Genomic DNA, 21,546 nt, shown 5'->3' on the forward strand with positions numbered 1-21,546 from the left:
GGCATTGTGCAGGCATCAGGGATGCCGGTGATGTGATGCGGTCACTGCCTTCAGTGAACTCACAAGCCAGAGTGGGGAAGAGACGCATGTGAGCAACTGAGGTAGTAAATGCTGTGGACAGAAGTTAGGGGAGGCTATGCATTCAGGAAGTTGTGTCCACCTCTGCCCGACAAGGCCAGGGAAGAGTTCCTGATTGGAGCTGGTCCTGAGGCTGGATGGGATGGTGCTTCTGATAACAGAACTTTCCGCCAGTAATAGACCTGCTTCTCTTGGCCAGTTGGCACGGAGGACCAGGCTTGTCAGACTTACAGGACGCTCTCCACACCAGATATGCGAGTCACTAGAAATTACTCAAAAGGAGAGAAAAGGGACCAAAGCAAGACTGGTCTGAGAGGAGGCAGAAACCTGTGTCATGTGATTCACTTTTGGTAGTAGGGGTGCGGAAGAGAAGGGAGTTTGAAATGAAGCCTAGGAGCCAACTTTTTTCATTCTTGGGTGGACTTCTTGAAGTTTCTTCCAAACCTGCCTATATTACTTCTGCCTCTGTCTCCATGAATGTTGAGAGTCATGTCTGTTTTCTATTGATATGACATTCAGATCACAGGGACAGTTATTGCTGTTCCCTGGCAAATGAGGCTGGTCACCAAGGTACGTCTGCCTAGGCCTCCTTTAACATCTTGACCTCTTCTATTTGACATTCTGTTTTATTTTTACACTGACATTTTAAAGTGCCATTTACTAATATACTTTTGAAAAATGTCCCCAGCACTATGTTAATAGTTCTAGGCCTTCAGCAAGAAGCTTAGACAAATAATGCCTTTCTTGGTCTTAACACAGCTTCTGGAAAACATGACAGAAGTGGTTCGGAAAGGAATTCAGGAAGCTCAGGTTCAACTGCAGAAGGCAAATGAGGAGCGACTTCTGGAAGAGGTGAGGCTCCAGGGTGGGCTCCCCAGCTGGCCTCAGGCTGGGCACCAGCCTCCACAGGATGGCCTTGAGCAACGGTTATGTTTTGCAGGGGGTGTTACGGCAAATCCCCGTGGTAGGATCCGTGCTGAATTGGTTTTCTCCAGTACAGGCTTCACAAAAGGGAAGAACTTTTAACCTAACGGCAGGTAGGACTCTCTTTCATCTGGAGAGTTTTGCCAGATGATGCCCTGGGATCCCACACTCGTGCTGAGGGGCCTTGTCTGTGTCCCAGGCTTTACACCAAGCACTGGGCCGGGACTCTTGTGAGAGGAGGCGAGATTTGTCTGCCCCTGGGACTCTGTCATCTTCCCTCCCCTGCCCCGACAGCTGAAATAGTACGAAAGCAGGTGCCTGTTGCCCACAGCAGACTCCTCTTGACCTCAACAAGAACGCGTTCACTCAGCTGTTCAGTCCTCCAGACAGTGTGTCTTGGACGTTTTGGTTCAGTGTTCACATTCTGTGCAGTCCTCATTAGTGTTTTGCCCCAGCAGAGAGCTGCTTTTGCCAGGGGCAAGTGAAAGATTATAGTCTGTAGTGCTGAGCCATTTTATTTCAAACCAGGCAACTAGCAAGTATTACCAGTTGCTGGGATTTGGGGAAGATATTGAGCTGCAGGCCCCTCCTTTCCTGTTCTACCAGTGGAATAATTCCCTGAACCTGGGGCCCCTTCCCCAGGAAATGATGACTACACTGTCATATGACAGCAAGGGATAATCTGACACTGAACCCGCCAAACCTTTAGCAAAGAGGCATCCATTCCTTGTTGCTAAAGGACACTTCCCATTGGGGCCTGGCTCCTCAGGCACACTTGGGCCACACTGCTGTCTGGTTGTTTTCACACGTACACAGGACACGTGGGGAGACGAGGCTGAAACACCCCAGCAGGGCCGGGACTCACTCGTGGGCACAGCTGCGAGATGGCTTTGTCGCTTCCCGGCACATGTCAGGAGACCCGGGGCCTCCCCCAGGGCGCCTGCGCCAGGACCTCCCCCCACACACACCTCCCCACCCCCCTCTTTTCTGCAGGCTCCCTGGAGTCCACGGAACACACATACGTGTACAAAGTACAAGGCTCGGGAGTAACACCGCCTCAGACCCCCTCAGGCGCTCGCACTAAACAGAGACTTCCAGGTACGTCACGTCTCCATGTTTGAGTTCGTTAACACTGAAGAAAACTGGTTGTATTTCCCCTGGTAAAACAGACCTTTGCATCATGTAACGCCTAACCGTTTGGTATTACCTGCATTCCTCTGTTTTCTTGATTCTTCAACCCAAAGTCCTATTTCTCATCATTTAAGGACAGCTGTCACTGTCCCTTTAGCTTTTTCAAAGCCTTGGGGAAATACCTGGGTAGCACTCCCCGGGGGAAGTCAGGGTCTGGATAGCTGTCACGCTTAACCTGGTGTTCACTCCCCTGAGCTTTTCCTGACTGAGGTTCCCTCAAAGTCCTCGGCACTGGGGGCGTGTTAATGTCATATCAGCTCTCATTTCTCACCTCATCACTTAAATGCTTCAGAGCCAGTGATCCCAGGGGTTTCTGCCGAAGCAGCTGTGATTAAATAAAGCAATCACTTAGAGCACAGACAGCTTCCGTTGCAGGGGTGTCCTTTTCCAAGCGTTCAGTGCCGTTCATTGATCTTCCTTCTAGGCCAGAAGCCTTTTAAAAGGTCCCTAAGAGGTTCAGATGCTGTGAGCGAGACCAGCTCAGTCAGTCACATCGAGGACTTAGAGAAGATCGAGCACCTGTCGGGTGGGCAAGATGCCTCGGAAGCTAACAGCCCTGAGCGGCACCCAGGGGTGCCCACCCCTCCAGAAGCCGAGCAGACGGGGGCCCTCCAGGACAGGGCCCAGCGCCTGGAAGATGACTGCCCACAGGTAGAGGAGCCAGAGAGCTTAAGATAAAATTCAGTGTTTGCTTGGAGACTGTACTGAATATTGTTTCAGGGAAGATGAAGTTATTCTGAAAATGTGAACTGTGCCACATGCTAGTATGAGAGAAATTACTGTTATTTGTGCTTAACTGGGATTTTTGCACAAAAATGTGCCTGAAAGCCAGGCTTCTGGGAGGGCAACTGACTTGTGTAATTTTGTGGGTATGTACTGATAGAACAACCAACAACTACTGTTTCTGTCTCTACCCAACTGTAGTAACACCTTTCCCCCCAGTTACCATAAACACTTTTTATTCACAGAGAAAACTTAGAATTTCAAGTGCCTGCCACTTGAAACACTTGCTCTCATCTTTCTAAACACACGTGTGAGAAGTTACTAGGTTGCACATAATAACCCTTCGGTAAGACAGCTTTCTTTAGAACTCTCTGGGTTCTCTGTTGTCCTGCTGCAGAGGAGACAGACAGCATTCTTTGCCATCTGTTTTGCTTGGTGTTTAGTTTGATCAGGTTGCAGTATACAACTGGATTGCGTTTGGCTTGAAGGAGAGTGGGTTTCAATGGGATTGTAAATAAGAGTGTCAGAAGCCCTCTCCTGCCACCCCCGATTGCTGCTTCCCCGGAGACGTCAGGAAGGACCGTGTCCGCTCAAGCTGTGGCAGGGTCGTCAAGCAAGTTAGACTGGACAGTGCTTCTGTCTGACTTAGCTCTGCCACAAATCCATTTCTCCCTTTATATACTATTTGTAAACAAATTAAAGGACTCATCTATTAAGGGTAACTGTAAAGACTCTTCTTGACCATATTATATATATATATATATATGTGTATATTTTTAAATACTGATAAAGCTTTTAAATTGGCACACAAGTACAGACTACTTATTTCTATGTTTAATATCTGAAAACTCAATAGATGCTACTCTTAAAAGCCTCGTATTAATATGCTGTATAGCACCTCATTACGTTGAAATTCTAAATTCAGTACACCTTTGACCCATTCTCATGGGAGCTTCTGTAGCTTCTGTTCCACTAGCAGCTCACCCTTTTGGGCCCAACTCAAACAAGAACCAGAAATGTAATCTTTCTCAGGCTGATCACGCCAGACTACTGCTGAAATAATTGGAAGTAACCCTTGATTACTGCCTGTTTCTACTTCCCCAAAAGTACTGCATCACTTCGTTTATCATAGGTAAGGGCCCCTGTGCCTTTTAGTCCAGTGAAGTCAAGCTACGGGAGACCTTAAGATGGTGGGGATTCACGTTGGGTTTGTGGACTGTAGGTACTGAAAGCCTTAGTTATACCACATTAAGCCTGTAATTACACTCTGATCTGATGTGATTTCTGACATTTGGCACTTGTCAAAATGCAATTTTCCTTTTTTTTTTTTTGGTGCAAATGATTAAACAAAGTCTTCCCTGTTTATTTGGTGCAATGAAGTATAGCAGATAAAATGGGGGAAGGGGAAATTATCACCTTTAACAAGATTAATTTTTAAATGTTTTTATATATATTTGAAATTGTTAAATTGGTTTTGCTGAAACAGAATTTCACCCTTGAGATACTATTTGAATGTTGGTTTCAATAAAGGTTCTTGAAATTGTTACCACTGAGTTCACTTCATAAATCTTAGCATTAATTGGGCATGGTAACTTCCTTTTGGATAACAATTTCAGAAAAATAAAGGTTTCTAAAAATATAACATCAGTTTTGGATTTGATGCTTCTAAAATATTTTGAGGTCAAAAAAAAAATCTCTGTGAGATGTATAAATTCTCACCGAACTTTACTGCATTTTAAATAGTTCTTTTAAACAAAATAGATGACAGTTTTTCCCTTATTCACTAATTTAGCAGAATTAGACTTACCCAAGTATCTGAAATAGCTGCTTATAGCACAGTGAGAAAGCTGGCTTCTCTTCTGCCTCTCATTACTAACCAAAAAGTAAACCTAAACAAATGCCTTTGCCAAAATAAGATTTTATTTTAAAGTCATTTGAAAAACACGGAGCAAGGAAAGAGACCTAAGACTGAATGGATGTAGAATGGATATTCTTTCCTACCTCCACCAGTGGTCTTTTGTCATGCCAAAAAGTTGCTTTCTTTGGTAATTCCTATTTATTTTTAGCTTCCTGGAGAAGAGATCTTTTCCCATAAGCCATCTTCATTTTTTTTGTAGAGTAGAGCCTTATTTCCAAGAAACAGCGTGTTAGCCGGAGAAGGGTATTTCTTTAAAAACATCAAGGTAGATCTAATATGTTTAACAAAGTGGGGGGGCTCAGCCAGAGGTGACGTGGAAAGGTTCTGGAAAAACAAACAAGATTTGGGGCATGAGAGAAGAACCCTGCTCTGTTCCCTACTTTGATAAAGATGTCAGAGTCTCTCTCTGCTCCTTAAACATTAATCAGGCTGTTCTCAGATCACTATATATATATATATATATATATATATGTGTATTTTGTAAAATTACATAAGAAACGAGGTGTCCTGGGTTAATGAGAACAAAACAGTTGGTTGCCTACTGCTGCCCTGTGTAGATGTCCATCCAGGACTCCACTTACCCCTGACTGACACAGCAGCTAAACAGGGTCTGCCAATGGCATCCTCCAGACACTGAAGGAGAAGCTGCTGTTATCTAGTCTAATCCCTTTTTTTTTTCCTTACAGATGAGGAAACCAAGGTCCACAGATTTAAGATTTACCCAACCTGTAAATTCTCACCTCTAGTATTTGCTTATCATCTTGCTGCAACCAGAAATCCACATGGGGAAATGGCATCCAGGAATATGGTCCTATACGAAGTTGTTCTGTCTCTGCATCGTAAATACTAATCATCTAAAAAAGAACGTTTCAAGGATAGAATTTAAGGAATGTTATCAGCTTAAACCCTACCTTTAATGCAAGCTCCAGTGTAGTCTTGAAATTAAGGCATTTGTCTGGATGATAAGCTTCTTTCAATTTTTGTCTCATAAGTAACAGAAGCTGCTACTTACTGAATACTTTCCACCTCTCTGGTACTACACTTTGTGGGAAACAGACATTACTTTGTTTAGTTCTGACAACAGTCCTGCAGGAAGATGGCATTTTTCCCATTTTGGTTGGAAACCCGAGGCTCAGAGAGACGGGCCCGTTGCCCATGGTCACATGTCCATAAGAGTTAGGGCCAGGCCCAGACCCAGGTGTGTCTGACTGAAGTCCACACTCCTCAATGCTACATGAAACACTGCCTCATTATTCACACCCCGAGTAACCTTGAAACTTAAAAGTACACATGCCATTGCCCCATCAGAAAAAGGGGAAAACCAATTTGTAAAAATGTTAATTTGCCAAATGATCAATTCCCTGAATTCTCAAATGTGCCAATGGTAGTTTTCAGCTTCACCAGCAATGTTCAATTTTGGTTACTGAGACTGAAATATGTCCTGAATCTTAGCTAAATCAAGGCTGTTATGCTACTTGAGAGGCTGCAAAAGGAACCCTAACAATGTCAAAGGGTTGGCAGAACAGACCATTGAATCCAGACATTTCCAATGAAAGTGGCAGTATTTCATAAGTGAGCAGATTTCTTTTGGGTGCTCTGAATGCGATTTCTATTTTTTTCACTTTAAGCATTTTAAAAGGATTCTTTCACCCATTCCTCAATGTGTAAGTCTTAGGTTTTTATTTTTCTAACTTTTAAAATGAAGGTGTTACTTAATTAAAAAGCACCCTAAAGCAATCAGACTCTTAAAGTGATTTGATTATTTTGGGGGTTAATCAATTCATCCCAGCAAACTGGTCTTCAGTTACTTGGTCCGGAGGAGAGTGTGATCCTGAGGTGCAGAGGGGAGAAGGCTCTTCTTCCCCCTTAGCTCGCCTTTCTCTGCAGCAGCTTCACTGGTAAAGTCCTTACAAAGTAAAAGGGGCTCGTTCTCTTTGGATCTGGGTGCTGGGTGTTCACATACCTCCCCAACATCTTCACGGCAGAGAACTGGGGTCTTGAGCTTATAATTGAAAACGTTCATTATTATTCTACGTGACGTGTTCGTGATGGTTCCTGATCATGTACAACTTTAAAGAAGTGACAAACTTTTCATTTCTAAGGTCTATAAAACTTAAGACTTTGGAGTTTGATGCCCCCCTTTTTTCCTTAACCCTGTAACACAAAGATGATAATCAAACTCACTGGTCCTCCTGTTAAAGCTCGTGCGGCACGTAGCTCCTCCTCTGGACCTCGGTCTTGGAAGGAGGCTCTGTAGATCTCCGAGGTTTTGATGTTGACAGCTGTGAGGGACAACAGGATGACTTCCTTGACAAAAGCCACAAGGGCTGGCACAGTCTCACACTTCTACCACCACATGTAATAGAATATGGATGAGTCTCCCTCAGAGAGAAAAGAGTGGAAACTGAACAAAGTTACTCTTAGGTGTCTGTAGCATCTACCTTCCTGGAAAGGGATAATGCAACCCTTTAGCCAAGCATCTCGCTGAGAAGAGCTGAGGCCTGAGCTGGACTAGGTAAGACCTGGTTCCAAACCAAGGGCCCCCCCCACAGGAGGCGCACCATCTCTTCAGGCAGTGCGTGGCAAAGCCTCGCTGGTCAGCCCTGTGACCAAACACGGCTGCGAACATGGCCTGGGACTGGGGCCAAATCTGGTGTTCGTGTGTTGGTTTTTACTATTTCAGACATACAAAGTATAGAGAATAAAGCAGTGAACGCCCAGCCAAATAAATATCACAGATATGGCAGGAGCCCTCTGTAGAGACAGGCAGGCTCACCCTATTACAGCCTTGGGAGTCCTCGGGGCTGTTACAGGAGGGAGGAAAGTTCTGGGTTTTCTTTAGCCTGGTGGTTGCACACTTTCCTTTGTAGGATCTTTGTTCTCAATCAAAACCTTAATTAGTTCCCTAAGAAGGGAAGAAGATTCAATTGAATCTTCTTAGGGATTCGACTGAATCCCTAAGATTCAAATTCAAATGCCCTGCTCCAGCCCCCAGAGCACCGGCTGGAAAAAAGCAGAGAGGCCTCTTGGGGGAGCAGAGACCACTGACATTCAGCTTTCTCCTAATGGGGGTGATGCCTACACTTTATATTTGCTACCCTGTTTCTTTTCACAGCCTTAGGATGTGGATGTTTTCTCTATTTTGTAGATAAAGGCTAGAGAAGGTAAGCTTCTTTCCCAGCAAATACACCGAGAAGTCAGGATCAGAACCTAAGGCTGTGACACACCGACAGCAACGGGCTTATTAGCTGGTGGAATCGGCCTTTAACCGGAGCTTGTCTTGTCAGTGTGAGACCAATAAACCCTCCGATCAACATGCTACTTACCAATGCCATAAATTACTGGAAAGTGGTTTTCATTTTCTTCCCGGTCATTTAATTCTAACACGTAAAAAAAAGAAATTTTAAGATCAATTTTTAATAAATACCAACAATCGCTTTTATTTTCCATAAATAAAGGCCAAGGAGGAGTCCCCACTGCAAAAGGGGGGGAAATCAGAACATGAAAGGGACTGTGTCCCTGTTTCCCTGCTGAGCCCCAGAGCAGTAAGGTTATAGCGAACAAACCGCCTCTCCAGATTCTGGGCCTCCCAGCCGCCTACACGCGTGGCGGCAGCTCCTCTCCGGGATCTGGCCCCTCCACCTTCCCAGGAGTACAGAGCAGACTGCTGAGAATCCCAAGGAAGGACAGAGGAGTTGCACTCAAGGGGGTGGGTCAGGATCTCAACTGAGGTTGAGCAGGATTTGGAGTGGGAAGGGCGGGGAAGGCCATCCCAGAAGATATGGGAAAAGCCAGAAGGCATCAAAGCATTTGACAAACAGTGCCGTCTGCGACTGAGGCACGGATGCTGGGTCCTGCTTTAAGAGCAAGGGCAAAACATCCCCGAAATCTACAGCTTTGCTTTGGGAAAGATGGCAGAACTTACCTGTCACACATAATGTCACCAAGTGAATGTCATCTTCCTGTCTGTCAAATTCACCTACGATGAGAATTTAAAAACTGATGTCAAACAAGTTCCTTTAGGGACTTTCCTGGCGGTCCAGTGGGTAAGACTCCTCGCTCCCAATGCAGGGGGCCTGGGTTCGATCCCTGGTCTGGGAACAAGATCCCACGTGCATGCTGCAACTAAGAGTCCTCACGCTGCAACTAAAAGAAGATCCCACATGCTGCTGCAACTAAAAAGATCCCGCGTGCCACAAGGAAGATCCTGAGTGCCGCAACTAAGCCGGCACAGCCTAAAAAAAATAAATACTAAAACAAAAACAAAAAAAACAAAATCCGGGCTTCCCTGGTGGCGCACTGGTTGAGAGTCCGCCTGCCGATGCAGGGGACACGGGTTCGTGCCCCGGTCCAGGAAGATCCCAGGTGCCACGGAGCGGCTGGGCCCGTGAGCCATGGCCGCTGAGCCTGTGCGTCCGGAGCCTGTGCTCCGAAACAGGAGAGGCCACAACAGTGAGAGGCCCACGTACAGCAAAAAAAAAAAAACAAAATCCATCTGCCAATACGTAAGCCAGTTCTGAGCTGTGTGCAGTATTCAAAAGATTTCAGGCATTTGACACACAATTAAAAAAAAAAAAAGTTCCTTTAATTAGCAGAGCATATGCTGAACAAGTCAAGAAGGGGACAGAGAGTCGGATCCACTAGCCTTCCGGTCACAACCTGGCCTCTTATCAGAGGTCAGATCCACATGAGCTGATGCCCAGAACCCTGCCTGCCAAGGGACAGATGTGCTCCTAGCCTCAAGCTCAAAGGAAACTTCGACCAAGGCTTTCCATTCTTCTCTCCATTCTGAGAGGCTGGGGGGACAAATTCATAAGATTTTTACCCTTTTCCTAAATAACTTTTTTTTCCTGATTATCAGTCATAAAAAAATTGATCATTATGAAAAATTTGGAAAATACAGCAGAGTGGAAAGAATATGTGGGTTTTTAAAGATATAAGTGTATGGGCTTTTAATGCCCATAATCCTAGCAGTTAACATTCAGTATGTTTCCTGCCATATTTGTCCGTGCACAGCTGAGCTCAGATGTAGACAATTTTATATCCTGATTGTTTTGTACATATGTATTTTCTCATGTAATTCAAACCTCTTCATAAGTATTATTTTTTAATGGCTATATAACTGTTCCTCTACTAATGGACATTAGATTATTTCCAATTGTAAATAACATTCTACTGCCCATCTTTGGGCATAAATCTCTGTGTACATTTCAGATTATTTTCTTATAATACATTCCCAGAAGGGGAATTACTGGGTCCATGATGGACCATGATGCCAAATGGCTTTCCTGACAGGTTACACCAAAGTATGTTCCAGTGCTGCAGGAATACACCCACCTCGCTGCCTCATGGTTAATCAAAGAACATCTTTTTTTTTTTTAATATTTGCTAATTTAACAGGGGAAAAATTGGCTTTTATCGGGGTTTTAATTCTTTTCAGATTAAAATGGACATTTCTGCCCAGAAGGTGGTTCTTGTTTTCAAACAATTCACAGCACTTGCTATTTTGGGATGCATCACCTGCTATTTTGAAAGAAAATCTTGTCCCCATCCCATTACCTCTAAGCATTTAGCTCTTTGCTATCCTGTCTTTATGGAAGATTCCAAGCTGAGCAGTTTGTGTGGCTCCAAGCAGGTGCACCCCTTTGTACTGTACTAATAATTGGGATTTTGTACTAATTGGGATTTTTATCTAAGCAAAAATAGATACTAATTGGGTTCTGTACTAATTGGGATTTTTATCTAAGCAAAAATAGATACATATTTTTATCAAATTTGAGGAAGAAAGTGAACTTACTAAGAAGCTGATGAGTCAGTTTTTGTGACAACTGCCTGTCATCACTGAAGCCGCCCACGAGGTGCACTTCCAGCCTGGCAAAGAGACAGGAGGTGGTCAGAGGCCGAACAGCACGGGACAGCGTGTGCTGGGTCTGCTGTGAACTTTAGCTCTCGGCTCCCGGGCCCCGTTTACACCTCAGCACATGCACAAGAACCCATGCGGCACACTGGGACCCTGCCCGGGTGCCTGGGGGCCGAGCGGAGCTGTGTCTTAACACCAACATGATGCCACCTCGAGGCACAGGGTGAAAAAGGCTGCTCTGGAAGAAGACAACCATGTCACACAATGGACCTGCCCCAAGCGGGATGCTTCCAAAACCTCTTAAAAGTCTCAGCCTAAGAGGACCTGGGGTGCAGAACTGGGAAGGGCGGGACTGACACCTTCCCTGCACAGACGCCGTCTTCTCTACCACCCAGCGTCGTGGAGAGATGGGTTTGCATCTCCGTTTCACAGAGAAGGAAACTGCGTCTGTGTCTAAAGCACATGCTTATCTACAACACCAGCTTTTCCCAAAGTGTGTTCCCCTGAACACTGGCCTCATGAAACAGAAAAAAGTGTTCTTGGGGTTAAATAAGTTTGGGAAGCCTTGCCTACTCCCTAAGGGAGTCACCATGCACAGCAAAGCTCCAGGTAGGAAGCCCTACAGCTGGAAAGACCACACTAACTTTGTTAACCCCGAGTGCCCCATGCACACTTCTCTGCTAACCCCTGGTCCTCAGCCTATGACAACCTGGCAACCAGAGCTTGGGAAAGTGTGGCCGTATTTCACATCCCTTCTACTGACAGACGAAATCCTCCTGAGGAATGAACCAGAATCTTCTGCATCAGCAGCACAGGGCAAAGCATCAAGTCGCCTCATGACATCTTCTATCTCACAACTGTGTGCTGAGAATCACGGAGTTGGGCCCATGGCCCAGTCCGGCTACGTAACCTGGAGGGCCCAGCAGTCTGGCGACTGCACAAGCCACAAAGCCGTGAGGCTAGCCCAGCCTGTCGCAGACCTGGCAGGAGAAGAGTTAAATTTTAAAACTGCTCTGTGTTACATTAGTGAAACTCAGAACAGAGAGGCTGGTCTTTTAAAGCCCTGGAATTCTAAGAACTTGCATATGACTAGTTCATTCAAATGAACTGCTGCCTTAGACTTCAAATAAGATGAGATGCCTGCCAGGCCCGCCAACGAGAGAGAAAGGGGAGAGGACAGGCGTGAGTACCAGCCAGCCAGCCAGGCTGGGGTCATGGGCCTCCCGTTTAACTAACCCTGTGACTCTGGGAAGCTGAATCTCGGGGCCGCACATGTGAAACAGGTGGTCATGCTTTCTGTCACCGGTGAGAGGGTTGGGCGCTGTGGTGGACACCCAGGGCAGGCGTCAGCTGTCATACAGAATCCATGACACTGAGAACTGCACCCCCTTCCTCCCGGCCATCTCCGGCTCCTCCCCAGCCCTGTTTTCCTCAGAGCCCTGTCCACCGTTAAAATCCTGTTTTGCTGACATCTCCTTGCTATGGAATATGAGCCCCGCGGGGGCAGGGTTTGTCTACTCCATTCACTGCTATGTCCCTAAAACAAGTTCTAGTTCACAGGAAACGTTCAACAAACAACTGCTGAAAGAATGAAGAGATTCCACCGCTGGGGTGTAACAAGGCAATGTCCGCAAAACGGACATCTAAGAGGACATTACTGAGGACAGAACTACAGATTCAAAGTCAAACCTCCCCTCGTACCCGCCACCCATTCACTCCCTCAGCAACTACTGACGAGGGGCCGACGCTGGGCCACGCTCTGCTCCAGGGGGACCAGGCGGCCACTGTGCTGGTGACAGGCCACGTTGCTGGAACAGCTGCCACGGCTGTTCCCTCTACGTGATGGTGTCAAGTTCCCAATATCACAAAACAGAGTAGCGTGGAGCTCACCTTCCACATTGAGTGTGGTCGGAAAAGGATTTTATGGAGTTCATGATCAAGGGGACCTCAGCTTTGGTGTCAGTTCCGTCACAATGTGTCAAGCAGGTAGCCCCATTACCTGAAGAACAAGGGTGAAACGACTCATGTTATTCCCGATGAGAACTCGGGCAGCAGGCCAGGTCTACGCCTGTCCATTCGGACCGCCTCATCTTTGAACAGCCTGTAAAAGGAAAAATAGAGACGTCTGGGCTGCCCAGCCAACCCATCTGACCAGGGCCACAGGGAGGGGCCATGCAGATGGAGAAGAGGTAAGCGGAGCCAGGAAACGCAAATCGAGAAATTCATGGTCCCACGTGTCGGGTCCGTTTAAGTTAACGGTTTCCTTCATCTCTCTCATCATACCTGTGTGCCTCAGGACCACAATGTGACAAGTGGTGGCATCATCAGAACCCAGAATGGAGATGGAGCCTGTTTAAAAAAGAAATAAAATAAAATATCCAATAGCCTTTGGGGATAACGCCCAATTCACTGCTTCCTAACCTACCATCCTTTGGGGAGGTCACTGCAAGCTCTCTTTGCTGAACATACAGAAGGCCCTGGGGTCCCACTTGTTGAACAGACTGACCTCTGAGAAGTCTGGCTCTTTCCTGTTTAATTAAAAAAAAAAATAAAATAGTGATGGAAATTAGTGAGGATTGAGTGACTAGAGAGGTGGAGAGAGCCAAAGTGTGCCCTACGTGGGAAACACACACTTGTGAGGTCTGAGGTGTGTGTATTATCTGACAGAAAAGCTAAAATAAAAAGGCAGCAGCAGAACAATGTGAAGGAAACAAGGAAGTTCTGTTCTTTTTTCACCCTATAGAACAAGACCCTAGTACCTATGAAATAAGATGCAAAAATCTTTCCCCATTCTTTACAATTGTAAAGAGAATCAGATCATATGGACTAGTGGATTGGGTGGCTCAGAAATCACAGACCTTCACTTTCTTTAAAGAGGAGGAGGGATCCAGACCTTACCTGTCTCCTAATCTAGTAATTCCCACCTCTGGAAATCTGTACTGTGGAAATAACCTAAAATGCACTCAATCCCTGTGTTATCGAGAATGGCACAAAGCTGGGGACAACCACAGAAAAGGCAAGTAAGTTATGCAGAACCAACTCACAACTGCTAACTGCACAGACATGAAAAAATGAAGACTATGGGAAAAGAGCTTGGAAATATAAACTGAAGAGCAAGATTCAAGTAAAAAAATTTAAGCTGCAAATATGCTGTTAATACAACAATGCTAAAAATGTCGCCACATATAGGGAAAAATACTGGAAGGAAATTCACCAATATAACCATGATTGTGTTAGAACAGGGCAAACACAAGTCATTTAACTGTCGCTCTGTTCTCCAAATGTCTTATGATGTAATTATGTTATTAAAGTAGAAAACCAAAAAGGAGCCCTCATAAATAAGCAAATTTATGAAAAGACAGGTTAATATTAGGTGTGAAAATTCTGACTAATTGAATATTTGTATAAATTATTAGTAAGCCTGGGGGGAAAAAACTCAGGTGGTTAATTCTTTCATGAGAACTAAACTTTTTTTTCTTCAAAAACATCAAATTGAGGCATCACTAAAATGTTTCATAATTTTCTTCTTACTTGCAACAAATAAACTCCTCAATAAACAATTTCCTAACCACGTGTGCAAATACAGAGCTTGTGTACTGTCTAGACCAGGGAATATTTTTACGGTCTTATACTGGCTTCTGGCCATTCCTCACTGTTGGTGCTAATTTAGGTTAGTACTTGCTTACTTAACAAAATACAAGAGATGTAAAAAAACATGACAATACACTTGACGAGTTCTAGAGGGTTCTCTTTTAATAAACTTTCATTAATTGGAAGCAAGGCAGCAGTTATAGTGAGACTGGCCCCTCCACTTAAGAAAGGAACTAAGTTGGGATTAGCAGATGCAAACTATTATATATAGGATAGATAAACAACAAGGTCCTACAGTACAGCACAAGGAACTATATTCAATATCCTGTAATAAACCATAACGTAAAAGAATATGAAAGAGTATATATATAACTGAATCACTTTGCTGTACAGCAGAAATTAACAGTATAAATCAACTATACTTCAATAAAAAAATTTTTTTAAAGAATAAAGGAACTAAGGACTGAGTGAAGTGCAGTGTGTGATCGGACGGCTGAGTCTGGGAGAAAGAGATGCAGCCAATTGTACAAAAACTCACAACACCTCATAGCAGTAAGCACTTTTCATTTTCACGCCATTTCTCACCTTAATTCAAGATAAGATAAAGGAGAATGCAGAATTTCCTTTTTATTATTCCTTTAATACTTACCTCTTTTTGTTCTTTTCGGGGAGGGGGAGGGAGAAGTCACGGCAAATTTTTACCACTTATTTTCACAACTTGGTCACCACCCAAAAGCAAAGCTATTTCTGAGAAATGAATTATCACTTGCGTGCCCAAGACCAAAAATCACAATGTCTCTCATCGACACAGCTCCTACTATTTCCCAGAGAAACAGAAGCACAAATTATCAGGAGAGAGAATGGCCAGAAAGTGAAAACAGCAACGTTGCTTTCGTCTTTCACTTTAAAAAATGAAAAAAGGTTAGCCAAAGTTCTCCTCTGTGGAAAAACACACAGTCCTACTTTATAAACTCGCATCCTTTCTGAAATAAAAGCAGTCGTTTTCTGAACTTTTTTTATTCGCTGGACGCTCAGATTCACGAAAAAATATCTTTTCCCTCAGTCTCTCCCTGCTACGGCTCATCCTCATTTCCCAATCCCTATCGGATGGCACTGTTCTCTTAACGCAGGGGTCAGTACACTTGTTTCAGGAAAGGGCCAGACAATAAGTATCCTGGGCTTTGCAGACCGTGCGGTCTCAGCTCCTCAGCGTGAAAGCAGCATAGACGACACATGACAAGTGGCCGTGGCTGTGTCCCCAGAAAGCTACTTATGAGTGACACTGAAATTTGAAGAAAACGGGAGAGCAAGTATGAGAGTGCCGCCAGGCGCAGCCCTCAGAACTGAGCCTTCCTCCCACCCCTTGGGCGCTACCTCATTTCAGTCCTTTCTTCCCTTACACCTAAATTCCTACAATATAGTGCCCGGGGGCCTCTCCCTGAGCCAGTGACCTGGGCATTAGGCTGAGCTTCGGTGCTCCGTCCCCTCCTCTGGGAAACGGGGCTGATGACGGCCACTCCTTAGGCTGCGGGAGGATTAACTGACAGCAGGTCTGTAGGGGGTGGCTGTCACCATTCCCCACCTCTGGTCCCCTGTCCTGACCCCGCTTTTCTGCTCAAAAAAACCCTTCTGAGGAATAATTACAGGGGTTTATAGAGATTTAGCTCTGTGAACGTTCCTAATGGGGAAAGAGCATAAATATTGCGCATGCTTAAAGGCAGGAACGAAGTTACGTGGAATTCCATGGGACTGTTTCTCAAGAGGCCGCAGGACCAGTTCCTGAGCATCCAGTGACTGGTTAAGAACAAAGGCTCTACACAGCACCGCCCAAAGGCGCTTGCTGCAGCGATGGCAAGGATCTGTACCTGCCCTGTCTCATACAGCAGCCACTGGCCACACGTGGCTGTCGAGCACTTGAAACGCGGCTACTGTGACTGAGGAGCTGATTTTTAAATTTTATTAAATTTTAATTAACTTAAATGTAAATCGCCACATGCAGCCAGTGGCTAACATATTGAGCACTGCTGCTCTAGAGGCAAAGGCGGACCACCTGGGTTGTGATCCAGGCTTCACCACTCACAGGATGTGGGATCTTGGGCAATTTACTCCACCCTCTGTGCCTCAGAGTCCCCATCTGTAAAATGGGAACAGGAGCAGTACCTGCTTCCTAGGGCTGGGATGCTCAGCAAGTTCCACGGCATTGCTATCATTGTTGCTGTGGTTACTATTATCCTATGCTAAGCATAGCTATGGACAGGCTTGTAAGTGCTGCTACTGCATACTCACAACCTACTGTCACATGAAAAAGACACATTATAGAACAGAATATATAGTAATGCTATCATGTAAAAAAGTATAGCAAAATGTGAAGCATGGTTGTGGTCACAGATTCTTTTTTCTTCTTTTTGAGATTTATAATTTCTATTTTCTTACCAAGGGAACACTACTTGTTATTTAAAAAAATAATTAAACCTTTCATTTCTCCACACTGCATGTCAGCTGAAAGATCCATCTAAACCCCTGCCACGTAGGTACGACCTACCCCTCCCAGCTTATATTCCACTCTGCCCCTCCTGCCCTCTCTGCCAGGGAAACGGGCCAGTCCACCCGCCTTTGGGGCCCTTCCCCTCCCGCCCAGGGGCCACGGGGCACAGTCCAGCTTGCTCAGCTAGAATGCCCTCCCCCTCTTCCCTTAGGCTGCTGAGATGGAAGTGCCCCCACCCCTGCCCCCCCGTTCCTGTAAGGCAAACTGGTCCCCACTACACAGCATTTCTAGGCCACGTCTCCCCAGAGAGGCCAAACCTCCCTTCTAGGGGTCCAGCCGCCCTGGTATCTCATCTCATTCCCCCCTCTCTACACACTTAGGGGGCTGCCTTGGACACTGATCTAACTTTTTATCATAGAAAATTTCAAGCAGACGTAAAAATAGGGTGCCACCTATATTCTTTAGGCAGCTGCAATTTTTCTCCCTTGGTGAGTCGTACTCCCAACTACACCAGTTCATGGTGTGGCAGTGACACAGTACAAGGAAAGTATTTAACACTTAACCTAGTGTCTGCTAGGTGCCCCATATGTGTTGGCTAATATCACTACTGTTTTCTTGAAATGCAAGTTGAGAACCACACAGAGTTGTCCTCTTTTCCCTGTCAGTAACACCCCCCCCCCCCCCCGCCTCATCTTTTGGATCATTTTCAGGGGTCATTCTGCTCAGACATTTGTGTAACAAATATTTACAAAGCACAGATTCACTGACAGGGACTGCCCTAGGCTCTGAGGATACAAAGACACACTGTCTGCCTTCAGGAAGCTTACATTCTGGGGGCCAGACCAAAGGAAAATAAACAAAACAAGCATGCAGACAAAATCACCCTGCAACTGTTACAAAAGAAAACCCAAAAATACCTTCCCTAAGCCTACAGACTCAATCTGGTTCCCCGGCTTCACTCTGCAGAGTGAAAAGGGGCATTTTTTTTTCCCTTTATGGCACTTAATTAACAGTCATGGTATTTGAGCCACCCTGTGATTAAAAAACATCCCCACCCTATAAATGTCCTGATTGTGGGGAAAGAGGCAAACACCATAGGCAACGTACATTAGAGGCTCAACATGAATCTCTTAAATCAATGAAATGGTTGATTTCCCCTTAACTGGATCTGGGGCAAGTGGGAGGTTTGGTTCGGATTTTTTTTTTTTTTTTTTTTACAGTAAGAACCCTTTTCTAAACAGTCTCTGCATAAGCTTGGACTAAGGGTTCAGAGGTCCATCTAAGGACAAAAGCAGGAAACAAAACAAAAAACCCTTCCATAGGGTGTGGTTCCTCAACACGCCCCAGCTGGGTGAAAATAGGGCCCTTTCTTCCGACTGAAACTAACCGGGAGCCCCAGATCCCGGGTCTAGAAGACTAGGCGACCCGCCAGGATGCCCCTGCCCACCCCAGAAAACCTCCTGCTTCCTGAGGACCCAAGGACGATGCCGCGCTCACCACGGGTGGGGATCCCCGGCGAGGGAAAGAGCAAGGGCGCTGCCCAGATTTGCCTAAACGGGCCAAGTCCGCATTGGAGATTGGGACCGCCCTGTCTGGAAAAAGGGGGTCCCGGGGTGTCCTCAAGCCGCGGTGCTGGGCGACCCTGGACAAGTCACCTAACCTCTCTGGGCCCCCGTTCCCTCCTTTGGAAAAGAGGGGCCTCAGCAGATGCCCTCTAAGGTCCAAAGAAGGTAAAAGCTCCACAGATGCCTCAAGCGAGGGCAGAAACTCTGCTGCCGGCGGCCTGGGCTCCGGATGTGCCGATAGCACCTCCGCTGCGCCAAGTTTCGAGCCTGATTCGGGGAGAGCGGGTGGTGGCGGCGGGGTGAGGAGGGCTCTGGACCGCCTGCGGATTCCCTCGGGCCAGCCTCGAAGCCCCCCGCCCGGGCCCTGCTCACCTCCAGAAGCGGGTGGGCTCGGACGAGGTCCCCAGCGGACTGCGGCAGCCTCACTCGCCGCCCCTCCACGAGCAGCGGCATCGCGGAAGCGGCCGCCCCGGCAGGCCCAGGGAGGCGGTGGCCTCCTCAGCCGCGGGCCGCCCGCCGCCCCTGCCCCCGCCCTCGCCTTCGCCTTCGCCCTCGCCCTCGCCCTCTCTCTCGGGCCGCCCCGCCGCCGCGCCCAGCCGCGGGTGTCACCGGGAAGTGGAGTCCGACGGAAGCGGTGCAGCCCCAAGAGGCTGAGGAAATCTATGGGGGCGGGGGGGTGGCGCATGGCCCCATGGGAAACGTAGTCCAAACGGGAGGGAGCGCCCCGCCTCCGCTAGGGGCGCTGGGAAATGTAGTTCTGAAAGCGTGGCTCACATTTCAGCCAACCTGGCCTGAGTGCGGGCTCTGGGGTCGCCGCCTGCCTAGGTTCATATCCCGGCTGTGCCACTTCCCATAGTGACCTTGAGCAAGTTTTCCGAGTTTCCGAACCTGCCGTTCTGCGCCATAGGATTGTATTTAATAGTAAACACAACCTGTCTTAAACTGGGAAAATGGAGCCTAAAGTTTGCTAGCTCCACACATTCAGAAATCATTAATAACACCTGGTGCTTGACACTCATAGATGGGCTAAGAACCCTGAGAGTAAAGATCAGCAGGATACCCTACAGACCCTACTGAGGACAGGTACCCTGGCGTGAGACTTCTCACCTTATTTGAGTTTAAAATAGTTTTAGCTATTCTAAAACTTGGAAATATTACCCAAATAGATCCAACTCCACATTAACAAAAATAATTTTACAAAAGACTGGTGGGACGAAAAAGAGGCCCCACTTCACACAGAGCAAAAACTATTAGAATGTCTACAGGATGCTGTAATAAGCACTGCCTGGCAGGTGAAGCCCTCTGGCCCTTCCCCTCCAGTTGAGATTAAGTTGGTACTAAGTAGGTAATACAGGTGAAACGGAAGTTATCTTTGCCTTGTAAAGACCCTTCCATGAAAATGCTTCCAGCTTAACTAGACTTTCTCACAAGGTAACCAAACAGCTGACTTTACGTGCATTTTCATCAAATCCTCACAACCATAAAGTAGGTATTAGTAATTTCCACTTTTATTTTCAAAGTGGAGCTCAGAGAGAGGCTAGGTAACTTGCTCAAGGTCACACAGCTGATTAGAAAGAGAAGACAGGTCTGACACTCATGACACTGGTCCTTTCACACTTGTATGAATTGGCCACTTCTCATTAAAGAAGACCTGCCCATAGCAGACAAACAAAATCATGGACCCTGGAACTCCTACCCGAGTTGAAAACCTGCTTTTGAGTAAGAGGGATAGGAAAATCCCGTTTTCATATATAATTCCCAAGGAGATTAAACAACTTTTTTTTTTGCACAGATGTTCCTTAAAAGCATGTAACTTTTTGGAAGTGTTTGTTTTCCTTGGACCCGTTGGGTGTGATCAAGGAGTCAGTGACACTTCAGATGCACCTGGAAGCCATTCTCATCACCAGTATGCAATTATTTTTGAGTACTTGCAATCACACTGGCATTACTTTTGCCTCTTTAATACAGTATCAATTAAGTAAAGTCTCAGTTGCAGTTTTCTATGGCAAAACGGTGCTTTAATACAGTAGATCAATAAATATAAAATAGAAAAAACACAGGAGTCAAAAGAACATTTACATGAGAAGCTTCTTTATTGGGGTACCTCCCTGTATTGGCATAAGGACAAAAGTTCCAGATTAACCATGTCATTGTTTTATTTTCACAGTATTTTTTTTCTCAAACTCCTTTGAAATTTTTGACTTATTTGTCTAAATACTTCTACATTAAAACTACTTCTCAACTCACAAAGACCCCACTTACTGTTAATTTCTACAGACACATTTTCAATGACTCATTTTATCCACTATACAAAAATCCTACCTTTTTGTCAGCAGTTAAAAAAACAGAGAACCTAAAGGCTCTCAAACAACTTTCCACCAAGTCACCAAAAGAAAATCACCAATACCCAAAACTTTTTAAAACAATAAAAATTTCTATTTTCCAAAAACATATTTACAGACTGAAATTCAAACTCTACATTGCCATCAATGTAAATATATGAGAGCATACAAAGCCCTAGGAAAGAGAAAGTATTTCATTATAAAATATTTGTGATCAAGAAAATATCACTTGCCTTTAAATAAAGAATAGGAAAGTGGCAGAAAAATAAATATATTTAAAGGTGTCCGTTTTCACAAATAACAAGTACACAAATAAGGAATGAAGCTAAAATATGCAGGAGCTTCAAAATGACTAGCAGCGCTTGCACAAATTTATCATACAGCGAGGTTGTTTAGACTCCTCTCTCCCAGTGTTTAGTTATAAAAATACAAAAAGAGCCTCGCCAGAGGATTTCACTGAGCTGGCATCCATGGTACGAACAGTCAGTAGACAGGGACTGTAGCTGTAACCCTGACCTACTGTTGCTAGCAAAACCATTCCACCAAATAACCTAAAATCCCCTCTCTTCCCCTACTTTTGGACAAAGAAATTCTCAATGATCAATACTACATTCCACTACAAGTAGTTCCAGTCCTGACAGCACTTCTGGGAGCGTCAGGGTAAAACACTGTGAGCTGTGTTTTATAAAAGTCCAACCCTACTTCAGTCAATGTGAATTACATTTACCTGGAACTCCTTTTTTCTTTTAAACCCATTTTTACACTCACAAATGTACGATGTGTCTGATTCTGTTTCTCTAAATCCTCTCTCGTCCCTCTAGGCTTTTATTAGTTTCTGAAGTCCCTGGAGATCTCCTTCAGTGCCAGCT

The 21,546-nt window shown here is 45.5% G+C and overlaps 2 protein-coding genes across 13 annotated transcripts in view; one reads left to right on the top strand and one right to left on the bottom strand.

Moving 5' to 3' along the window:
• PDXDC1 (pyridoxal dependent decarboxylase domain containing 1) overlaps positions 1-6,576 on the top strand; it is a 48,767-nt gene extending 42,191 nt beyond the window's left edge. For 6 of the 9 annotated variants that reach the window (XM_027117309.1, XM_027117311.1, XM_027117315.1 and 3 more), the window contains 5 exons: positions 838-930; positions 1,019-1,115; positions 1,996-2,100; positions 2,618-2,844; positions 5,521-6,576. In XM_027117309.1, coding sequence (XP_026973110.1) covers positions 838-930; positions 1,019-1,115; positions 1,996-2,100; positions 2,618-2,844; positions 5,521-5,580 — 582 coding nt within the window. In that variant the 3' untranslated portion in view covers positions 5,581-6,576. Of the gene's footprint in view, positions 1-837; positions 931-1,018; positions 1,116-1,995; positions 2,101-2,617; positions 2,845-3,948; positions 4,463-5,520 lie in introns of those variants that run through there. The other 3 variants (XR_003435068.1, XM_027117310.1, XM_027117316.1) reach the window with 3 other exon arrangements.
• On the bottom strand, positions 4,815-18,883 carry NTAN1 (N-terminal asparagine amidase). Of its 4 annotated transcripts, XM_027117317.1 has the most exons (10): positions 18,708-18,883; positions 13,120-13,222; positions 12,978-13,043; positions 12,585-12,693; positions 10,632-10,705; positions 8,760-8,813; positions 8,161-8,214; positions 7,019-7,116; positions 5,575-5,688; positions 4,815-5,158 (listed from the first exon to the last, which is right to left on the bottom strand). In XM_027117317.1, exons 1-10 carry the CDS (start codon positions 18,786-18,788, stop codon positions 4,979-4,981), a joined length of 933 nt encoding a protein of 310 aa, XP_026973118.1. In that variant the 5' UTR covers positions 18,789-18,883; the 3' UTR covers positions 4,815-4,978. The 4 variants fall into 4 exon arrangements, with proteins under 4 accessions (XP_026973118.1, XP_026973121.1, XP_026973120.1 ...); XM_027117320.1 differs by lacking the exon at positions 13,120-13,222; XM_027117319.1 differs by lacking the exon at positions 12,978-13,043 and having other exon boundaries at positions 18,708-18,851.
• Between the last annotated feature and the right edge of the window lie 2,663 nt (positions 18,884-21,546).

Source organism: Aethalodelphis obliquidens, unplaced genomic scaffold (genome assembly GCF_003676395.1).
Source record: "Aethalodelphis obliquidens isolate GAN/ISIS:26980383/991018 unplaced genomic scaffold, ASM367639v1 scaffold18, whole genome shotgun sequence".
In the NCBI taxonomy this organism is placed as follows: Eukaryota; Metazoa; Chordata; class Mammalia; order Artiodactyla; family Delphinidae; genus Aethalodelphis; species Aethalodelphis obliquidens.

What these genes read in the sequence shown, in the direction of transcription:
- NTAN1 (XM_027117317.1), bottom strand. Translation starts at nt 18,788, where the DNA reads ATGCCGCTGCTCGTGGAGGGGCGGCGAGTGAGGCTGCCGCAGTCCGCT. An exon ending in TCCAGTAATTTATGGCATTG is followed by an intron (nt 7,117 to 8,160) that starts GTAAGTAGCATG and finishes TGTCCCTCACAG; the next exon opens with CTGTCAACATCAAAACCTCG. An exon ending in ATGATAAGCAAATACTAGAG is followed by an intron (nt 5,159 to 5,574) that starts GTGAGAATTTAC and finishes TTGTTTTTCCAG; the next exon opens with AACCTTTCCACGTCACCTCT.